Source organism: Balearica regulorum, chromosome 7 (assembly GCF_011004875.1).
Source record: "Balearica regulorum gibbericeps isolate bBalReg1 chromosome 7, bBalReg1.pri, whole genome shotgun sequence".
NCBI classification, from domain to species: Eukaryota; Metazoa; Chordata; class Aves; order Gruiformes; family Gruidae; genus Balearica; species Balearica regulorum.
In genome coordinates this window covers 1852501-1873995 of record NC_046190.1, presented here as the reverse complement: position 1 = coordinate 1873995, position 21495 = coordinate 1852501, and the positions used below count along the sequence as shown (strand labels likewise).

Here is a 21495-nt window from a genome sequence, read left to right as displayed (position 1 = left end):
CCAGCGAGAGCCGAATGCGCCAGCTGGAGATCTGCAGCAGCAGTTGTTCCCTGGCCTGAAAAAAAGTCGCCTTTTGAGAGACATCCAACTTAAAAAAAACAAAACAAAACAAAAAACCAAAAAAAACCCAAAACCCCCATGTATTTTTAGATATCTGCTTTTTATAGCTTAAAAGAAGCATGTTTTTTTCCTGTTTGAGGAGTATGTAGTTTTAATTAAGCATCGCATTGTAAAGCCGTGTAGATGAGTTGGCCACTTGCAGCTGAATATCCATTTGACATGACCCCAAAGTTAAGGCAGCCATCTAATTACTGCACACCTATTAGAGGCTGGCATGTTAATGCAAACAAACAGTTTCAGTTTAAAAATAAAACAAAAAAAAAAAAAACCTAAAAACTTTCCAGTGATGATTACTTGTTGACCAAGTGAAAATACAGAAACCTCCACTTTGAATTTTTCGAGGAGCCGGGCAGCACCCAACAGAATTCACTAATGAAAACAAGTGCAATGATGGTCTCCGATGAAAGTGTAAGGGATTTAAATAAGACCGCTGCATTTTAAATAAATGCTTCTCCTTATTCTAGCCACATTTCAAAAAAAGGTGTTGGTACTTTTTAAGGAAAGGTAATGAAATTCTCCAGGGCAGAAGTAAAGCAGTCAGATTTCTTACACCTTCTGTTTAGCTTCTTGCATTTTTAGATAAATATGCTTATTTTATTTTCCTGTATAAAAGTGAAAATTACGTCTTGTTGAATCACAGGTGTAGGAGATAAGCTTTCCCCAGGTAAAGCAGAGAACAAACGGCCACTTGGCCATCGCCTGCCGTGCTGCCGGCTCTGCGGCCGGGAGCGAGTCCCTCGGAGATCACCGAGGGCAGGACGGTAGAAAAAGCGAGTCCCCTCTTTGTTCCTTGCTAAAGGTCAGGCACAAGTAGTTAATGCAAACGTTAGACGGGTACTTGTCTCTGATGGTATACAGCTAACTTTTTCCTGTCCGTTGACGTTGGGGATGCTCCAAGATCAACGCATGGAGTAGGGTGTTCCAAAACCTTCCAAGGAGCCAAACACTGAGCAGAGGAATTTCACACGAGGGGGGAAATTTCCCGTGATGTAACTCATCTGCTCTCCTTTTCTTCTTAGGAATGTTTTGAGACCACTTTTGCCTTGCTTTTTGAAACGTGCGTATGGTTTAGTTTGACCAAAGCGTGGCTTTGAAGCCTGAGAAAATCCTTTAAAAGGCAGCTGGTGTTTTAAGTTGAATTTTTAATGATGAGGTAGTTTGTAGAAGGAGTGCTGCTATGCAACTTCGGAAGGAGAAGGGGGAGGAGGGAAGGGAGGGGAGGAGGGCCAGTAGAAGACACCCATGCATAAGTTATGTTTGTTCTTTTTCTTTATTAATGCTGTCAAATTCCCAGGAATAGTTGTTAGCATTTCTAGCCAAGCAAAATTAATATGAAGATGATTTTTTTTTTTTTAAACTTTCTGCCAATTCGAAGCTCTCAGGACATATGTTCGCAAATTGGCTTTGTATCCTACAGGAAAAGAAGTCAATGTGGTGTTAGAAAGCAAGGCATTCTCGTCTTGCAAAGCTTTTGCTTTCTTGATCAAGGTGGAGGTGGCCATGGAGGTGGCAGACGTTGTGAAAGTGTCTGGTGTTGAAGTGGTGGGAGAAGGGTCTCACTAAAAACATCTGGAGATGTTTAGCAGCGACAAGGCACTGTTCTTAAAAGCAGTAAATAAAAATTAAGATTTATATCCAAACAGCCAGGGAAGACCTGGCAGAAGCGAGGAAGGTGTACGTGATGGTGGGGGAACGTAGGGGCGCGTTGGGATGGCTGAGCCTTGCTGCGCAGCAGGTTCCTGCAGCCCTCCCAGCTACACAGCTGGGCAGAGCAGCCGCTGCGGTTTGTGTCTGCTCGAGGAGCCTGATGGACCTGTACTCCGTTCCTCATCAATACGGAGCTCATGGCCTGATGGTTACCTGGAGGCTTCAGGCAAAGCCCCGAGCAGCCCGTGCATCGGCCCCGGTAGCACGGCACCTCACCAGCGCTGGCGTGCTGCTCCCCACCTGCTTTGGGGGAGAACCATGGCGGTTTGGTGCAGTTCTGGAGCAGGAGGAAATCGCGGTGCCTGCCTGCCAGCGCGGAGCGAGAGCCCGGCTGCTGGGGGCTGCTTGCTTGCAGAGCAGCAAGGAGACAAAGTCTTTCGGTTTTATGATGATATTACAGTCCAAATCATTTCCAGACTCCCGAGAATGTGAAACAAGATGATGTGAAAAACATAAGGTTACCGTAGTTTTGAGTGCTTTCTGTGCTCTTCTGGATAAATGGAGCAGAAAAGTCTACCAACTTCTCTTTGAGATTTCAGAGGCGTTATTATATTCTGTAGTTATTATATTGTCGTAGCTCTAACAATCCACAGTAAAACCGAGCCATATTCTGCTGAGCGTTGTACATGTGCAGAATACCGGATTATCCGTGGTGTCGTGAGCTTGTGTTGGGGCCCGTGTTGTAGGTATTCATGCAAAAAAAGTTTATGCACAGATTCTCATACCTTTTTTTAGCAAAGAGATTATTAAATAGCAAAATAACAGAAAGTAGACATCAGTTTTATAAAGAAAATCGATACTGCATCGTGCGTGCGCACCCACAAAAAAAAAAAGAAAAATCCAAAGCGTTAATTTGGTAAATGAACGGAACGAGAGGAATAAAATTGCACTTAATTTCCAGCAAACTGGATCCAAAGCTGATTCTTCTTTTTTTGTTTTGCCTCTGCTCCAAGCCATCAACTCGCATTCTTGTGCGACTGGAGTATTTTAATTGTCCGCCTCTGTGTCCCTCTTCTTCTCTGCCACTTTCTAATCAAGTAATTACGTGGCCTTCAGTGGTTAACAATCAGAAAATGAGTTGGGGCTGGGGGAGATGGCAGGGCCGTTTGATCACGCACCAGGCGAGTGAGGGCTTCGCTTCTGAGAGTAACCCTGACCCGGCTCCCGCCTGCACATCATTTATCCTGTCCGGAGGCAGAGCCGGGGCTGCTGGCTGATTACACCGACGTCCCGTCGTGTTCGGCTCCACGAGCTGTTGTGGATCAAGTGTGTGAAGGCATTCGGTCTTTTCACAAAGATGCCTTGTGGCAAAAGCAGACCTGGTGGCTTTTATGTCATTACGGGTACATCACACGTTTCATTTTCTCCGGCTTTCTGCCAGGAGGGAACTAACAAAATATTTTCACTTGCAGCACACTGGAGTGTAGAGGGGAGTTCAGATTGGTTTGCTCTTTCCCTGTGCCTGGGTGGCAGACTTGCCCTAGTTTTCTCTTTTTTCTGTTATCTCAGGTTCTCCTGCGTTTAGATGGTTCTACAACTTTCTCTGTCCTGCTTTGTGACACATCCAACCCCTCACCAGAAGACTATGCTGTTGAGTTTTAGCAGCACGCTTTGAGAAACTTCTTGTTCTGGGGGTCTGGCTGTATTTCCAGCTGGGGGAAAAAAATGCTGCAATAATCAGAAAACCTTTGGATGGCTCATCAGTGGTGCTTGAGATTCTGGATATGGGAAGAGTGCTGGCAGAGCTCGCTGGTTTGGCAGTCACCCTTGGTGATGTCTCCTTGCCGGTCTTCCCATCGTTTCCCTCGGGTGCATTGGCTCAGTTTGTTTATTGGTACCCTGAAACCGGTCTCTGCAGATTTGAGAGACACCCACCACACCACGGTCTGGTAAAGCACCAGGAGAGCTCCACCACCCCTCCACCGGCGCTGCTTTGCCTCACTGAAAGCATACAGGTTGGGAAACACGGCTGGATATTCGGAAATCCAGTGTTCACGTTTTCATTGCCCTCTTACACGCGTTGCTCTTCCAGAGGAAAAGAAGAAAAAAGTAGTGAGGGAAGAAGTATGGTTTTGTTTGCAGGTGCTCTCTGCTTGCTTTACTCTTCAGTATCCTGCAAGCACGAGCTGCCATTGAAAATCAAATGAATTCTCAATTGCTTCCTTCCAATTCAATAAGTGGAGGAAAGCAGAAACCTGCCACCGTCGCTGGAAGGAAACGGGGCAGAGGAAGGCAGGGGTTGAGCAGAAAGCCGTTTCCTTTCCTCCTTTCCCTGGGGATGGTCCCTGGGGAGATGGGACTGCGCCCTTGGGGCACGTGGAGGAGGAGCCTCACCTCCTCCTTCCACCCTGGAGGCACGAGGATGCGTCATCTACCATGGACTTGGGTGGTTTTCTGGCTCCCTGGTGTTTCCCACTTATGCTCTCACCAATCTTTTATGATTTTTTTTTTTTTACAGGTGTAAGCAACCTTCTGTCATCATTGCACTTCTAGAGGTGGCGAGGATGTATTTTTGTTACTGCTATTTGTGATTGTTTGTTATTTTCACCTTTATCAGAGCAGAAAAAAGGTGAAGTCTGACGCCAGATCGAATGCTTTTGAGATGACATATTTTTCTGCTAACGTAAGGAGTATGAATATTCGTTCCTGTAATTTTTATCATTATAATTTTACATTCTCTCTTGCAGCAATGCGGAGTCCTCGCCCGCTTGCGAGGTGTGCGAAGGTGCGGAGGAGATGACGGAGCCGCTGAAGCAGTGCTCGGCCTGGCTGCACGCCTACTTCTGCGAGCCGGCGAGGATGGCGAGCCTTCCCGTGCCGGCCTTCCACCACCCGCTGCTCCGGCAAGGTCTGTGCCGCGGGACACCCGCTGCCCCCGCTCCCATCGGCCGGGGCCGTGCTGCTCCCCTCTCCCTTGCTCTTCGCAGCAGAAACGATGCGATTCGGCTCCCGACAGTTGCTGGCTGCAAGGTTTGAGTGTGAACACATCTGAGGGGCCGTAAGCTCTTCAGTAAGGTGGTTGTTCACTTAAACTAGAAACTAGTTCACTTGTTCACTGAAACTAGATTTTTGCCGGCAACAGGGATGCTTGGACACGTCCACGTCTGTCGGCACGGATGCCTCGCCGGTGCCGTAGCAGCTGTCACGGAGAGGTTGCCTAGGGTCACCGTGTTTTGAGTCCTCGAAGTTATCATAGATGCTACTTGGATTCTTTTTTAAACAACGAACAAGTATCGTTACAAAGAAATTATGCTACTCGTGTATTTAGATAAAAACAAGACCTGAGAAAAGTTTCTCCTCACCATTCTCCATTTACCGGCTACGTTACTGAAGTCCATCACTTGACGTGAAATAGATCTCTTTATTTTAAAAAAAAAATAAAAAACTCAGAAGTCTGCTTTTTGCAGTGCCTTCTGGGCTGTCTGTGAATATCACAGTTTCCCAGCGAATAAAATCTTCAGTTTAATAGATCTATCTTTTAATTGTCTTAGATTCCGTAATAATATAGCACCAAAAAGGCACTAGCATCTTCTACCTTACGTGAGATGAAATAGCACTGTGTTTCGTATAAACTCTAAATTATACGTACTTTTTCTTTTTTTTGTGGTTCAAGGTGAAAGACACCTTTTAAATAGGGGTGCCTGGGTTTGGATTTGAAGGCACGGGGACTGGCCGTCAGTACCGGTGTGAAAGAACGGCCAGTTTTACCGGGGAAAGGAAGGGCTGGTTGGACAGGCACGCCTTGGCGAGGAGTCTCTGCAAGAGCTCGCCTGTCTCCACTGCTAATTGCTGGGTTTCTTCAAATTCCTGCAAACAGTAGGTTTCTTCTTGCCGTTACACTTCCTTATTCCTAATTAGCGAATGGCAGCCGCAAGTAGAACAGCAAAATCAAACCGCGGTTCTTGTGCAGAGCGTTCTGCAGATAATCAGGCTGTTGCTTTCGGCAGGTGGGAGTCAAATCTTGGGAGCTTCGCACAGGACCTTTGTTTTAATGATGAACTTCGGTACTTACTCTTCCATGTTATGAAAATTCTCAGTGCGACATCTTTCATAGTCAAATTACAGGGTGGGTACCGAGTATTTTTTAAACTAAGTTGTGTATTGCACTGTCTCTAATTTTTATACAAACATCATTTTTATCACCTACTAAAAAATTTCGTTTGGAAGTTTTAGTGAAACCATCCAATTGACATGTGGGAGAATAAGCACTAATGACACTATGATGTCAAAATTGTCAAACTGCTCATGAAACTTGGCCTTCCAGGTGATTCAGGTATCACTAGAGGACTCTCCTTTGTTAGGGGGGATGCAGTAAAGACCTGTGTCGTGAAAACGCTGGGGTCGGGGTGAGCATGAATGGGCAAAGCTGGCTGGGACGTAGTTACTGCTGCTCTTCCTTCCATCTCTGAATAACGTCAGGGGAATTCTGCTCCCCAAATTGTCCACCCAAAGACTATAAAACATTGAAAGTAATGCTCTGACTTTCTCAATTTTTCTGAAGTGGGCTACTGAGTTTTTTTTCATGTGGCTAGGGAAATGGTGGTGTCTCAGCGCTGCTGGTGGTGTTTTAGCTGCTGCTGCTGTGGGGTTCAGCCCTGAGCAGTCTTGCCTTGACCTACGGTCAGAGTTGATGGGGGACTTTGGTCCTGCAACCCTCCCGTGCAGGCAATGCTGGAAGAGGCTCAAGATCATTTAAAAGAGGAAAAATAAGTGTATTTGTTAATGGGAAGCTTCTTGAGGGAAAGCAATTGTCACTCGAACGGTTTGGAGGGGTGGAAGGAGAGCTCTGCGGCACCGTCCAAGTGCAAAACCCAGGCGAGAGGTGCCTGCAGGGATGGGACAGGATGTGGCCGGTGGCCGTGAGCATCAGCGCTGGGTCACCCTGGGAAGGATGCGGGTGGTGGTCCAGCTGGCCGCAGGCTGGGCAGCGGTGGTCCTGATGGGGTTTGACCTTCTGTATCGCAGGTGCGGTGCTGGGGGGACTGGAGTGCGGTCCCCCCGTTATCACGTGTGCAGGCCCAGGTTTTTTTAATTTAGTTCGGTTATTTGTTCTTGGACTGGCACCAGGTGTGCGTGTTTTATGGGGGGAGGCACGTAAAGGAAACGCTAACGAAGAATTAATTGGCCCAGATCACAATGATGTGATGGCATTGCTATTCTTCTCTTACTTTCTCCTAGTAATACTTTCATAAAATAGAAAACATTGATGTTGGAAGGAAGGTGGAAATGCATGTCAAAAATTTGAAGAAACTACTTTTAAAAGTTATTTAGTAGAAAGGTAGGGTAAAAACCGCATTACAATGGATTGCATCGTACATTTCAATTTATCCCTAAGTCAGAAATGCAGTAATGCTAAATTAGGAATTTGGTATTTATTTACTTTTTCACATTTACATTTGAAAGTGCCTACTCATTTCTCCAGGCACTTAAAAATGCAGAATAAACATAAGCGAGAGCACGAGGATCCAAAGCCGGGAAGGCTTTTTCTCATCACTCTGATTTCTGATGTTACTGCTCATAAGCAGCTCTTCCAACAAATCCTCAAAACCTTTGGCCCTTCTTTTCTCCCCTTTTCCGTAAATATGAGCACTTACAGTGTGGTTCTTTGATACTAGGTGACCCGAGTTCCATCATCAAGTGCTTTTGCAATAAACACTGATTATTGGATATTTTCTTTCTTAATCAGTGCTTACATCAAATTTTATTTTTTTCTGTGGTAGCATCATCTGAGGAAAGTAAGGATTTTGCTTATCTTATGTCAAACACATTAAGGAGATTCCTCCTTTAACAAAAAAGCGTAAAGTGCTTTCGGGATGAAGCATTCTCAATTCACGGCCAATTTTCTGCAGCTACTTTTGTGCCGACTATTCAAACACAGTTCCTCGCGGAGAGGAAAATAGCGACCATCAACTTTGAGATAACAAAAGAGGAGCGATTTGCAAATTCGGGAAGTAGAGGTATCTGCGGGTTGCAGAAGCCATCTCTACACGGCAGCAGCTCCGGCGCGGCGTTATCCCGGCGTTGGGGCTGGTGGGAAATGCGCAGCCCAGCACCTCCCGGCCTCGCTCGCTGCACGGGCGGCCGGAGGAGCCACCTGCAGAACACAAAGCTGTGTGCTTTGCTTTGCTGGGCGCTCGGGGAACAGAGACACCAGTCCTCCTTCGAACACCGAGCGCCTTCCCGCAGCCCCTGCGCTGACACTGAAAATATAATAATAACGACCATTTCATTACGCTGTCGTAATTTGGTGGCCAAGCGCGCACGCATTGCCAGGGCAAAAGCAAACTGAATTCTGACATTTACTGTTTCAGCGGCTCGTCTTGTGTCTTAGATTTTTCTGAAGTACCTTTAATTTTCTAACTTGCCATTAAAAGGGGGAAGAGTATTTAAAAGCACTGTAAATACAGAATTAACCAGCCATTCCTCTTCGTAACTCGTCGGTGGTAAAGTGTGAATCTGGTGCTGTAGCACAGCTTGAGGCAGGGATGAGAAGTTTGAAGCTGGTTTCTCAACACCTCCAGGAGCTCTTGGCTTACTGGCTGGCCGGTTGAGCCTACGCAGCCAAAACTTCGTTGAAAATGTAATTCAAAAACTGGAATTTTCAATGATTTGTGTCATGGCCAGTGCTCAGTGTGGCATTTTATTGAACAAAGGTGTCGTGGTTTAGGCCCAGCCGGCAGCTGAGCGCCACGCGGCCGCTCACTCACTCCTTCCCCAGCATGATGGGGAGGAGAAGTTAACAAAAGGCTCGGGTCGAGATAAGGACAGGGAGAGCAAATTATCATCACGAGCAAAACAAACTGAACTCAGAAAGAGGGATTCATCTAATTTATTACTAAACAGAATAGAGCAAAAAAAACCAAAAACCAAGTAACATCAAGCCTTAAAACACCTCCCCCACCCCTCCCCCCCTTCCCGGGCTCAACTTCACTCCCGGCTTCAAACCTCCTCCCCCCCTCAGTGGCGGGGGGGGAGGGGGGGGGAATGGGGGGAGGGGGATGGGGGTTGCGGTCAGTGCAGCGCACGTTGTTTCTGCCGCTTCGTTGTCCTCGGGGGGAGGACTCCTCTCATCCTTCCCCTGCTCCAAAATGGAGTCTCTCCCACGGGCTACAGTCCTTCCCGAACTGCTCCGGCGTGGTCTCTTCCATGGGGTGCAGACCTTTAGGAGAAAACTGTTCCAGCATGGGTCTCCCACGGGGTCACAAGTCCTGCCACCAAAACCTGCCCTGGCATGGGCTCCCCTCTCCACGGGTCTACCGGTCCGGCCAGGGACTTGCTTCAGCCCGGGCTTCCCACAGGCCACAGCCTCCCTCGGGTACCTCCACCTGCTCCAGCGTAGGGTCCTCCACGGGCTGCAGGTGGAATCTCTACACCCCCTCATCGGTCCTCCATGGGCTGCAGGGGAACAGCCTGCTTCACCATGGTCTTCACCACGGGCTGCAGGGGGATCTCTGCTCCGGTGTCTGGAGCACCTCCACCTCCCCCCTCCTCCTGCACTGACCTTGATGTTACATCTCCGCACTTCCCCCTCCGGATGTAAAAAAACTTCCCACCTTCTTAAATATGTTATCACAGAGGCGCTGATTGGCTTGGCCTTGGCCAGGGGCGGGCCCATCTTGGGGCTGGCTGGCATTGGCTCTACCAGACACTGTGGAAGCTTCTAGAAGCTCCTCACAGGAGCCACCCCTATAACCCATGCCCCCACCCGCTACCAAAACCTTGCCACACAAACCCAACACAAAAGGAAAAGTAGGTTTTTCCCACTTCTCTGCAGCGTGACTTCAAGGTGTTACGCCTCGGAAAAAATCACTGAACGTTTATAATGGGAAGTGATTAATTGGTCTTAATGTGTCATGGTCGTTAGCCCGTTTATATGAAGAAGAAAAATTGACCCTGTTATTGTTTTGAAGCCTATGCATGAGCCGCTTGATCTGTGGGTCTGTGAAATGGAAAAAGCAATGTTAAATCAGCCAGTCATGAATTTCCTGACTTTCCTTTATTGGTGCTTTATAACCGTCGTGGTTGAGGTTGCAGAAGGCACTGCGGCGCTGGACGCTGCAGCGAGGAGCGGTTGTGTGTTTGCAGACCAGATGGCTCATTAGAGCAACAAGAGCGGAGGAAATTGGAGACGCACCAGCGTGTTCCTTTGCCCTGTGACAAGCAGCAGCCCTGGGGCTCTGCTCTTTGCGTGCCGCGCCGTGCCACGCTGCCCTCCTCACCGGATGAAGTCCTTGAGCTTCGCAAAACCTCGCTTTTTTATTCTGGAGCCTGGAATTCCTCAGTCGGGGCCCTGTACCAGCGGCGTAGACTTGAAGCAAAGCCGGGTCTTTCAGCTCAGTCCAGCTCGGTCGCTCTCTTTCTTCGGATAAGCTGTGAGTTACCGTGTCGGTGCGAGGAAGGAGGTCTCTGCAGGTCTGCGAGTGGCGTTGCCTGTGTCGCCTTGCAAACCGAAGGCTGTGCAAAAAGATCGAGGAGGAGCAACCGGAGGATGGAGACCGGAGAAGTGAGCTTTGCAAGCCGGATTGGTGGCTGAAATTTCCCGTGCGTAACGCGTGTTATTCATCCAGGAAGGGATATCGATGAAACACCTCATACATAATGGGAGCGGAGAGTCTTCAAAGAAACTGGTAGTACCTCCATTCTCCCTTCAAGATGACTTTGCTCATACCCAGGCCTGTAATCAATAATTACCCTGTGATTTCCTGGGAGCCTTCTCGCTCAGAAACTCGAACCGAAGCAGCGCAGGGTGGTGAACCTGGCGGAGTCGCGGCCAAAGGACGGCAGAGCATGCTGGAAAATGCCGGCTACGGGCTGAAGAAACTGTTTCTCATGTCTCCTCTGTGGAGCTGGACTCGTCCTTTGTTCCCGTGCCGCACGCTCGCCCACGCTGCTTGGTGCTGTTGTATCTCTCCCTTTAGGAAGCACCTATAGAGAAAATTCTTTCATTAATTGCATCTTGATTACTCCTTCACCTTCCTGCCAGTGGCACACAGTAGCACCTCTTTGTTTTACTGATTTTGCACATTCTAAACTATTTAAAAAAAGAAATCTGCAGCAAATTAAGAAAGAAAATCAGATTTTATGCGTTCTGGCTGTAAGTCAGCAAAGGCCAATTTATTTTTTTTCCTTTTTGTGGTTGGAACGCTCAAATCACAAGTTTCCTGAAGATTGTGGGGCTGTTAATTTGCTCACTTCTGAGATGGCAAATTCAACATCCCGTGAATGCTTACGTTTAAAAGAACTGGTTTTACTGACTCTGCTGCTTACCCTGATTACAGCGTGCAGTATATCCTCAGAGCAAATTTTTCTCACGTACAGTTTAGCCAAAGACTTTTTCAAAATACAAAGGTTATTTAAATAAGAAAAGCATTTACAGTATCACGATGAATACAGATCTATTTTCCCTTGCTTTAAATAACAGATTTTATATTAAAACAAAAAATCATGATATCCTTGACTTTGTTGAGATACTGCCTCATAAAGCTAGAAAGTTTGAAGCTTCAGGTGCCGGTTTGTGACTAATGGAATAGCAACTCTGTGCCCGTATTCAGTGGGAAAGAAATGGTTGGTAAAAATGTCATTTTTTAAAATATAAAAATGAGTGAACTACTTTCAAGGAGCCCCAGAAGCAGAGGGGGAAGGTCCGAGGCTCAAAGTGGAGAAGGTATGAAAAACCCTCCTCAAAAGAGCGGGAGTAGCTGGAGGTCGCTCAGGCATGTCGGATGTCCTGGCGGGTCCTGAGGTCGCTGCACGGCTTCGTTTTATATAGCCAAGAAATGCCCGATGTCACGTTTGGGTGATTTGCAGCCTTGAGGAGGAGAAAATGGGAGTTAAGGGTGAGGCAGGTGAGAAGCGGAAAGGATGAGTTTGACCTACGATGAGTTCGTTGGGCTGTAGGGCACTTAGGCCCTTAGTAGAAAAAGTAACTGTGAGTGTTTTAAGTACATCTTAAACTTAAGAGTTTTCTGCTCACTCCTCAAATGATGTTTGCGTGGTGCTAGCAAGACAGTGAATGACATCTGCACAATTTCACTGTCTTTATTAACTTGTAATCCTTAAAGTGATGGCCTGTGGATATGAGAGACGTATCCAGAGAGACGTGTATGTCTGAGTCCTTTGTAGTTTTAATTGTCATCAGTCCTGTGTATGACTTGTAACTTTAGTTGCCCTTTTAAAATCAATTGTACTTACTTTTAAATGACTTTTCTAACATGATCTAATATACATAAATCCCTACGGAAGACCTGAAAATATGGTCGCTGGCTGGAGCTTACTAGGATGATAGGCAGCCAAACAGGGTGCGAAAGCAAGACAAGTGCTTTTGGGTTTGTCTGCAACTTTTCTAAGTACGTATTTTCATATTGTGGGTATGTACGTGTTCAGGGGCAGCATCTTTAGTCAGTCCCATGGTGATCTTTTTTTCTCAAGTGTCATAAAGTTCAGGCTATAAATATCAGATGTTACATCAAGGACCAGTTCCTGTGATTTTCGTCCTTTGTTGTAGATGTGTGTGTGTATATAAATATACATATATATTTCATGTAATTATATTAATATTCATATATTATTTCTATTTATATAAATATAATTATATATTCATTTATATTTTATATGTTATATATATTTTGTTATATTTTATTTAAAGATATATATACGGTTTTTATGTAAAAACAAAATTGGCTTTGAGTGGCAGGTGTGGTGGAGCTGGCAGCCCTGCCTCGCAGCAGTGCAGTGAGGCTGATGCAGTGACCAAGCCCCAGGCCAGCGATTGCCGTGTTCAAAGCACCGCCATCCTCGGTAGGAAAAGCAGCAAACTCGGCCTACAGAAAGACTTCCAGGAGCCAACCTCGCCCAGTAGCATCTCTCCATGTTTACTTGATTTCCATTAAAAATGGAAAATTCATTAAAGTTCAACTGTAAATCCACCCGCATTACCAGGTTATATCTGTATTTTGCAGAATTGAATTGGGCTGTTGGGTAACCTGCTGAGGAGGAGGCACGGCTTGTCCTTTCCTAGACAAATGCAGAATGGCATTCTTGCCATTTATTTATGTCGTGATTTGTGAAATTCTCTTAATTTTGTTGTGGAGTTTTAATTCTCTAAAGAAAAAAAGTTGGGGAATGTTTCTGACTTTCCCTTTTTTATTTCTGCAGCTTCATCAGACATGCAAATACATTTCTGTTTAGGCTTTCAGAAAATGTTATTTTAAAGTAATATGAAATAATCTGCTCGAAAACGTTAGTACTTAACATATCTGGACATGGCAGATTCAAGTGCAAAGAGATGACGAGCTTTTCATATTTCTGTCTGCCAACACAAAATTCAAATTCCAGAGGCTGGTGCCTTCTTTTATTACCATTTCATGTGAGAATAGTTCTGATAAGCAGAAAGTCACTGTTTTACTAGACATTTAATGGATTTTTACAACCCAATACTTTCCTATGATTTTCTTCAAACAGAAATCAATCCTCCCCAACCTTCAAAAATGAAAACAACTAAACCAAAAGCTAGCCTGGTTACTTTTAGGTCTCAAATTCTTTTTCCAGCCCATTTGGCCCATTACTTTGTATCAACTGTTTGTATCAAAAGAAAAAAAAAAAAGAAAAAAAAAATTGCTGACCCAGTTTGTTTGAATTCAGAGCAAAATTCCCATCATTTTCAGTAGAAGCTTGTGTGCGTTGGAGTGTATGTTAAGGCACACTCTTTATTTGAGTTCACCGTTCATAGAATAAGTTGCCACACGTAAGCCATTTCTGGCGATTCAGGGCCTTTTAGGTACAAATGTCCTTTTTGCCGCTGTCCCGGGGATTTAGGCAAAACCATCTGGATGTGCTGATTCTGGAGAGGAACCGTGGCTTCTTGTGGTTCCTGGGGTTTGGTGGGACCTCGCGGAGTAACCACGGCCTGAGGTGTGACCTTCGGAAGAGGCCGAGTGTGAGGACAGCGGTGTCTGTCCTGTCACGGGGAAGGTGGTGAAAGGGTCAGTTATTTAAAAAAAAAAAAAAAAAAAAAGGATAATCCTTTCTTGTTAATATTCTTGACGTTGACTGCAGGTGGGCCGCAGTTGGAATAAAGGAGCGTTATCTAAATAGTTTATTTTTTAGGTAAGAGTGGATTGAAGATCCACAGCTGATGTTCACCTGTATAATGTCACTGTATGATGGCAAAAATGTACTTGGTCTCAGAGAGTTTGGGGACATTGGAGCAAGTCATGGTGACTCTGAAATAGCTACAGAGATGCGTGGATGTTGAAATTATTCCAAAACCAGGCTTCTTTTTCGAAGGGAAAGGTTTGTGGTTGGTGTCTTACGCTATTCTGTATGAATTCACTGACCTATGGTCAGGATTGCCGTGGTGGGGTGGAAGAAGATGGAAGTGCAGTATCTGCTCTCCCTTCGCTGCTCAACTTGCTTTGAGCAAGGTAACGCAGTCCTGTCTGCTGGTGGACGGTCCATTCTCTTTGTGGAGAAGCTTCCAGGACTTCATCCAGCAGAAAGCTCTGACGGTGTTAGGAGGCCTTTCACGTATGTATTTCTGCACCTAACTGCGGTTCCACCAAGGTCAGAACAGTTTTGCTGTTATCTGCAGCTGTAAATACAAGCCTCATGCATGGGATGCTTCTTTATGGTCAAAATCAGGTCCTGTCTTCCTCCGTGACATAAAAGGAGTAAATACATATTCCTGGTACAGGACATATTTTCACCAACCTGGTAACTTTTGATATCGCTGCTTATATCGGAGATTTAGATAAAAAGGTAAGAATTGAAGGTGGAGAGAAACAAATACCAATGTAGGAAAAAGACTTCTTGTATCCAGAGTCAGGTGGTCACCATCTTCACCCGGAGCCCCAGACCTTAGCAACCCGCTAGCGTTGCAGACCTGTGAGGAGTAAGTTTAATTTAATTCATTTTTCCTTTGATTTGTTTGCTTGCTCGCCACACATGCAGCCCCAGGTAACCTTTGCACCCCTCCTTAATAAAAACCTATATAATCAAGATAAAAGGAAGGGATTTTAGAAATACAGCCCCCACCAGCACCACCTATTTTATTAATGAACTTTCAGCCAAGTTCACTTAATTCCCCTTATCGATGCAAGATATCGTCAATATTCATATACATTTAACCTATTTGGTATTTCAAAGGTAGTGTGCTTGACGTGAGTGTTACTGTGGCGAGCACCGTGTTTCTAAATACCTTTGTTAGTTTTTTTCAGGAAACGAGAACGTAGTGGCATTTACGACAGCCTTTATGTTAGAGGCACGTAGATAAATTCATCCGAGGGGAAGGCATTTTCTAATACAGATCCTGTGCTGCTGCTTGACCTAGAGATGCCCCTTTCTGACCTATTTCCAAGACATTTTGCCGCATCTCCTTTTGGAGCTTGTGAGTGTGAGAGCTGACCAGTATATTCTGGGAAAAACAAGGACTTGCTTAACTGCAAAAACATACTTTTCACTCGAAATATGCATCCCGCACTCTTCTCAGAATAAAATATGCAAGAACCAACATAAATGGCATATTCTTTTTTTTTTCTTTCTTTCTTTTTTTTCCCCATGAATTGGCCCTTTGATGTTCAAGAGGAGCCAGTATTAAAGGACATCCCTAGAAGGCTGTAGAAATTGTTCCTATTTATGACAAATGTAAAATAGTACAAATCTAGCTGAATGTGATGGTGTCATTAGTTTGTGAATCGCATCCTTGAAAATAACTGTGGAGGAGCCAAATCGGTTTAAAAGAAGATAACAAAATGGTTTAAGCTACTTAGGTTGAATGCCAATTATATTTTAATATTCAACTGAGCATATTTTACTAAGAAAAAAGGCAGCGTCGACGCATGCATAACTCATTGGCAGCGTCGACCAGCTGTGCCACTCTTCTCTTCGAATCACTTTGTGCATTTTAGTAGCATGGTAATTTAGTAGAGAACTACCTGAGTGATGGCATTTTCAATGAGCAGGTAATCTACAGAGAATTTTTATATGGTTATGAGTTCTGTGCTTCAGCCTGGCAACACAAAAATACATCAAGACCAATTACGGTATCAACTTTCAGCGTGATACCCTTGCCACGCAAGTGCATGTATTTCTGCCCCAGGCATTTCAAATTGCATCTAATTTGAAATCTTTGGGGTTTTAATTAAATTTCAGAATATATGGAATTCTTCATTAGTACCTGCTCTGAATAGCAGATTATACTTCTCTCGGTCTCTCGTTAAAGAAGTAGGCTGTGGTAAATAGCATGTTCAAGAACTGATCATTTGTGGTGCCTGGATATTGGGAACAGAAATAGTGAAATGCAAAATAATATCAAAAAGATTATTAGTCCAGTGAGGGACTCTTGATTTGTATTTTAATGGAATTTTACATTTCTCTTAATGATTTGCAAATTGTCCTCTGATTATAAGATGCATTAAGCTTTTCATTTTAATGGAGAGACACAGCCATTAGCAGAAATTTTTTTCTGTCTTCTTTTTAGAGTGCTTCCCTGCAGCAGATAAATATTGAAACCATTAACACCTTTTGATGTACTTTATAGTGCTGCAGCTTGGACCAATACATGAATGAACGTGGCCTTTTATATTTTAGCACTTTGCTTGAAGCTCGTGGTTGTCACTACGTAGGTGAACAATGACTGAAGCTATACATTTCAGGGCAAGCAATAAAATTATCTGTATTTCCGTATCGTTAACGTTCCAAATGTTTCGGTGGACATCATTCATATTTAATGCAAAAACCAAAAGTCAAGCCAACAAAAGTCAAAATCTGAAATTCAGATTGAGGGTGCTCTGACCTTAACTCTGACCATCCTTTAAGGGAGGGGAAGGATTGCGGTGGCTCTTCGAGCAGGGCTTGTTAGGATTCACACACAACTGCTCCGCGGGCAGCTACACAAAGGTATGCTTTGTTGCAGACACAAGAATCTATGTACGCTCTTCGTTTGTCAGTCTGGAAGTCAGATTTCCTCCTTGCTAGTGTGAACCCTTAACGTTGGATGAACACGTTTGTGGCCGTGCTGGTTGCGTGGGGTTTGGCAGAGGGATGAGGAAAGGGCCTCTGTTTTGTGGCGGGTGGTCAACGTGTACTTATTAACCTTACTTACTAAAGTCCCTGTAATGTTCTTTAGGTGCCGTGGAAGGCGAATCGTTCTCTGGGGTGCGGGACAGGGCAGGTTCAATCCACCGTGCTCCTTTCCCCAACCCCGCCTGGACGCCCCAGGATTTCTGTCCGTGCTTTTGCAGACGTCTGCTCCCCTGGCAGGCTACCTGCGAGAGCCTCCTCCGAACAAGGTGGATGCTTTCGGGCTGCCCATTAATTTAGCAAACTCTGGTTTCTGAAAAACCATCAGAGGTCACCAATAGGACTTCTCCTCCGTTTGCTTCCCGGATGCCTGTTTAAATAATTTGAATCTCGGGAATTCAAATTGCAGTTCATTTAGCCGCGCGCTGCGTACGATGGCACCGTTATCAGTCAAGAGGCTAAGCGCCTTCGTGAAATCACGCTTTATGTCTTCAGTTTTGCTGACTGCTTAAATGCGTGCTCCTTAAAAAAAGAAAGAAAAAGAAAACCTCTAACTTTGAGGTTGAAGCCAGAAAATTCTAGGAATTAATTGCTGCTGCTTTCATACGTGCCTTGAAAAGATGGTGCATCATTCGTGCATTAGTGTTTGTAAAGTGCTATGTAAGTGTTTAGCTTCATACATTAGATATTTATAATTCAATAATAAATTAATACAAACTAAAAAGAAAATCAGTACTTTGATACTGACTTAATTTGTATGCAGTAAGCAAATAGTTACATTTTATTACAGATAAGCAATTTAACGAACATTATTTTTAACTTTCACATTTGCAAAGAAACTTAGAGAAATCTAAAGAAATTGCTATTCCTGATTTAGACAAGTGCAGATCTTATACTTGGCTTACATAGTGGAGCACATTTACATTGCGTGTTTCATAGAGGAATTTTCTGGGGCAGGTTATCTTTGGTAACACGATCTCCACAAAGCAACCGAGGGTGCAGATTTCTTGATCCAGAGTCATTTGGGAGTGGGTGTTTGGGGCCATGTTGAAAAATGAAACTGTAAAAACACCTCATCGGTGTAATTCTAAGTGGAATTATAGAGGAAAAGCAATTATGCTTGAAGCAGCGAAAGCTCCAGGAGAGCTGATGGGACATCCCAGCCCACCTCCCTCTTTCACGCCCAGGTCCTCTGCCATCAGCCTGGCCGGAGGAGAGCCACCGGAATACCCATGCTGACGTAATCCAGTCATCAACCGTTGTTCTGAAAGTCTTATTTCAAAGAAAGGGGTGCACAATTGCCTTCTCCAAAATAACCCGGCTCAGTGCTGCCCCATTTCACGGGTGAATATAGAATTGGTTCGTGACTACACTTCCTGGGGCACGCTAGTGAGTCACCAGGGCTGAGGTGCTGTACGTGGTGTCGTAGCCTGATAGGGGAAATGCGTCTCTGCTTGTAAGATGATAAAACGAATTCCAGTTTGTAGAGTCAGTTGTACACAAGGTGATATCCAATTTCATGGATTTCTTCCCATTTACATCATGGGAGCATGTTGGAGCACTGAGGTGCTCAAAAAAAAATTAAAAATCCTGTAGGACGTGTGCGTGAAGGTCCGAGCACACAGTTTCACGGTGGTTCGAGGTTGTGTGTGAATGGAGGGCTGGGGGGATTCGAGCTCCTCGTTTGGGTTTGTCACTTTATTTCTCCAAAGCTGCCCAATTTGTAGGTCATCGGCACTCCCAGGTTTGGTTTCAAACCTGATGATCCTGAGCCAAGACCTCGAACCTAAGATGGTGATGAGTTTGAGATTTTGATGTTAGTAAACCTAATTTATAGGTATAAATTGGAAATTGTGCTTTATCAACACATGAATGCTTTTTCTTCACCTCGTATTTTGAGTCCATTAAAACTGGAATGACACGTCCAGCATATCTGTGAATCTTCCAAAGTTTTCTGCAGAACCCTCCTTCCCGTTCCAGGCTGACTGTAACCAGCTGGTCCTGCCTCCCCTTCCCAAATCCCAGAGTAACCAGGAAACTACATCTTCTCTGATTTATTTAGGAACTGTGGGCAGGTTTCTGCGTCTCATTAACAGGACAAGTCAACAGAAGAGCTGGATCATGGCAGCTCCTGGGAGGCTGCATTTTTGTTGAGTTCCAACAATGCAGGTTGAGGTAAAGTGAATTAAAATTTTTGGGTTTTCTCCAGAGAAGGAGAGGAGATCCTTCACAGGCCTGGCGTCAGCCAGAGCAATTTCACCAGGCAGTAACGAGAACGCCAAGAAATAGGAAAAAGAGGGTTGAGGTGGGACCAGAAGTTCCCCTTCAGTGTGCACCTGCAGTAACTTCTCGATTTTTAAGTCAGATGATGGCCAGTTGTGGTCTCCTGTCACCCAAGGCCCTTCAGTAGGGACTTTTATTGCCGTGCGAGAGCAGAGTTGAGTTCCCAAGCTTGGTCTGCAAATTGCAGCCGATGAGGAGAATTTAGAAGACACCCAGGTAAGGTTCTTGCTGAGTACCAGCTCTCTGACAAAGTGAAATAGAGACAAGTCCCTCATTTATTTCTATCTTGAATGGAAAAATACAAATTTAATTTTCTGGCCCAGTCACTTAGAAATTGCAGCAGAGCTGGTGCGTGGTGTCTCTGGAAGGACTATTCTGTGTCCTTTGCAGAACAGGAAAGATCGTGTTGTATGGCATTAAATAACGATAAAATAGGAGAAGATTACCTGCGAATGAGATAGTGGTTGATGTTTCTCAGTTGCTCTGATCTGCAGGTCTCTTGTATATATGTTTATAGTAGTTCTTTTGTGTATTAAGAGTACTCATGAAGTCATTAAAAAGTTATTTTTACCTACTTGTGCAGTTATTCCCTGCTCCCAAAATTAACATATTTGAAACAAAGCACAAATATTTGCCCCTAGAATGAGATTTTTTTTGAATGGCAAGCGTAAGGCTGGAGCAGATTCCTGTACCTGATCAGTAAACCTGTAGGTACGGCGTTGTAGAAGTACCAAGGGGTCTTTGTCGGTGCCTCAGCCGCGGAGGCGACTGCGGACTCGGGACGCTTGTCTTGGTCTGTGGGTGCTGGTCTGAAACCTCGCCGTGCTCCCGCGCGGTGCCCACGGCGCGATGAAAAGGCAAAGGTGTGGGCTGGGCGTCTCCGAACCGAAACGCTGAGTGTTTTGGAAATTTTAAGCCCCTTGGTGTTCATACGCACCGTGATGCATCGAAAGGTGTCTCGGTACCTTGTCTCTGCTGCGTGGAGCCTGCCGGGTTCCATCTCCTGAAGAGCTCGTCGGTGGGTCCTGCCGCGCGGATGCCAGCTGAGGCTTCGTGTCAGCGCTCGGGTAGGAAAGGAAACTAAAAATACGTGAAAGCAGAATTTTCTCCTAAAACAACGGTATTAAACAATTAGTCATTCTCTGTGCACTGTGGCATTTAATACTTCCTAAAGCAACATACTACCATTTAAACTATGCCAAATTGTTGCTTTTTATTGGCCGCGTGTTTGACCTGGCAGGCGGGCTTTGATGGCAAGCCTTAGCGCTGTGCAAGCTATGATTTATGCCATTTATTTTTAACGTACCCTGAAAGGGGATACTCGGGGTGTTCCTTTCAGTGCACAAACGTGTGAGTTTTGGAGGAGCCCGAGGGCTCCAGCTAACGCGGGGGAGACGTCCCGGGCTGAAGGGGCTCTGCCTCTCCCCGATAACCCGGTCCTGTGTGTAAAGCATCCGAAAGACGGACGATGCAGGGTTTTGTGGGTGCTGTAATCCCGGTCTTTCTGTTCTGAGGACAGAGCAACCGCGCTGGCAGTGACTTCCCCGGGTGTATTTCTGCGGGGCTCGGCTCTTTCTTCCCTTTCTGCTTGTCTTAGCACACCGCTTCCCGGAGGTGTGATCCCCAGGCTTGGAGCGAAACCTTCCCTGGCTGGAGAAACCCGCCGTTCAGCTACCGCCTTCTACTCATGAATAAATACCGCTTGTAAGGCCAAACGTGGTCAAGACTGCGGCATCGCTGCTGTGTCGGTCTCTGCGTTTTCGATACGCGTTCGCTTGCCGGCTTGCGCGCTATCAAATCAATGTTCAAATGGCCTCTCCCCGCTCGCATCGTGAAGGAGAAGGACAGGAGTAATTAGGATGAGTTGCTGCGATGCTCCAAACTTGGTTACTTGTTGGGCTGAACTTTGACTATAGCACCAGTATTGTATTTTAGTCTCATTTATCAACACCTCCAGCATCTCATAAGTGGATTTTTAATGTGGCTATAAGCACACAAGGCTTTATCTGAGAAAAAAAAGTATGCAGAGGGAATATTTGTGTATGCACGTATATTCTTTATATAGCCAGATATATTAATCTTCACTGATGTCTGTCCATGTAAGGAGCATTTGCGTATTCACAAGTGCAAAATGGGACTTAGAGATGAGTAAACATTCACTGCTTTGTATTTTTATTGGGAATAAAAAGTGGTTAAGGTATACCTGGTACAAAATAGTAAAGTCATTGCGATCAAAATTACTATTTTCGTATCTTGTAATTGAAATTTTAATACTATTAAACAAATATAGAAAGGCTTGTGAATAGGTACACATAAACCTGGCTAAGGACATAAACGATATTCTGTAAATGAACTTCTGTTTCCTTA

The 21495-nt window shown here is 45.0% G+C and overlaps 1 protein-coding gene across 6 annotated transcripts in view; it reads left to right on the top strand.

Annotated features, from left to right (window-relative positions):
- MGMT (O-6-methylguanine-DNA methyltransferase) overlaps nt 1–21495 on the top strand; it is a 205125-nt gene that overhangs the window by 127577 nt on the left and 56053 nt on the right. For all 6 annotated transcript variants that reach the window (XR_012836275.1, XR_012836273.1, XR_012836274.1 and 3 more), the window contains exon 4: nt 4515–4675. Coding sequence is in view for 3 of the 6 variants with exons in the window: in XM_075757623.1 (XP_075613738.1) it covers nt 4515–4675 (161 nt within the window). In the remaining 3 variants the exon portion in view is untranslated. The remainder of the gene's footprint in view (nt 1–4514; nt 4676–21495) is intronic.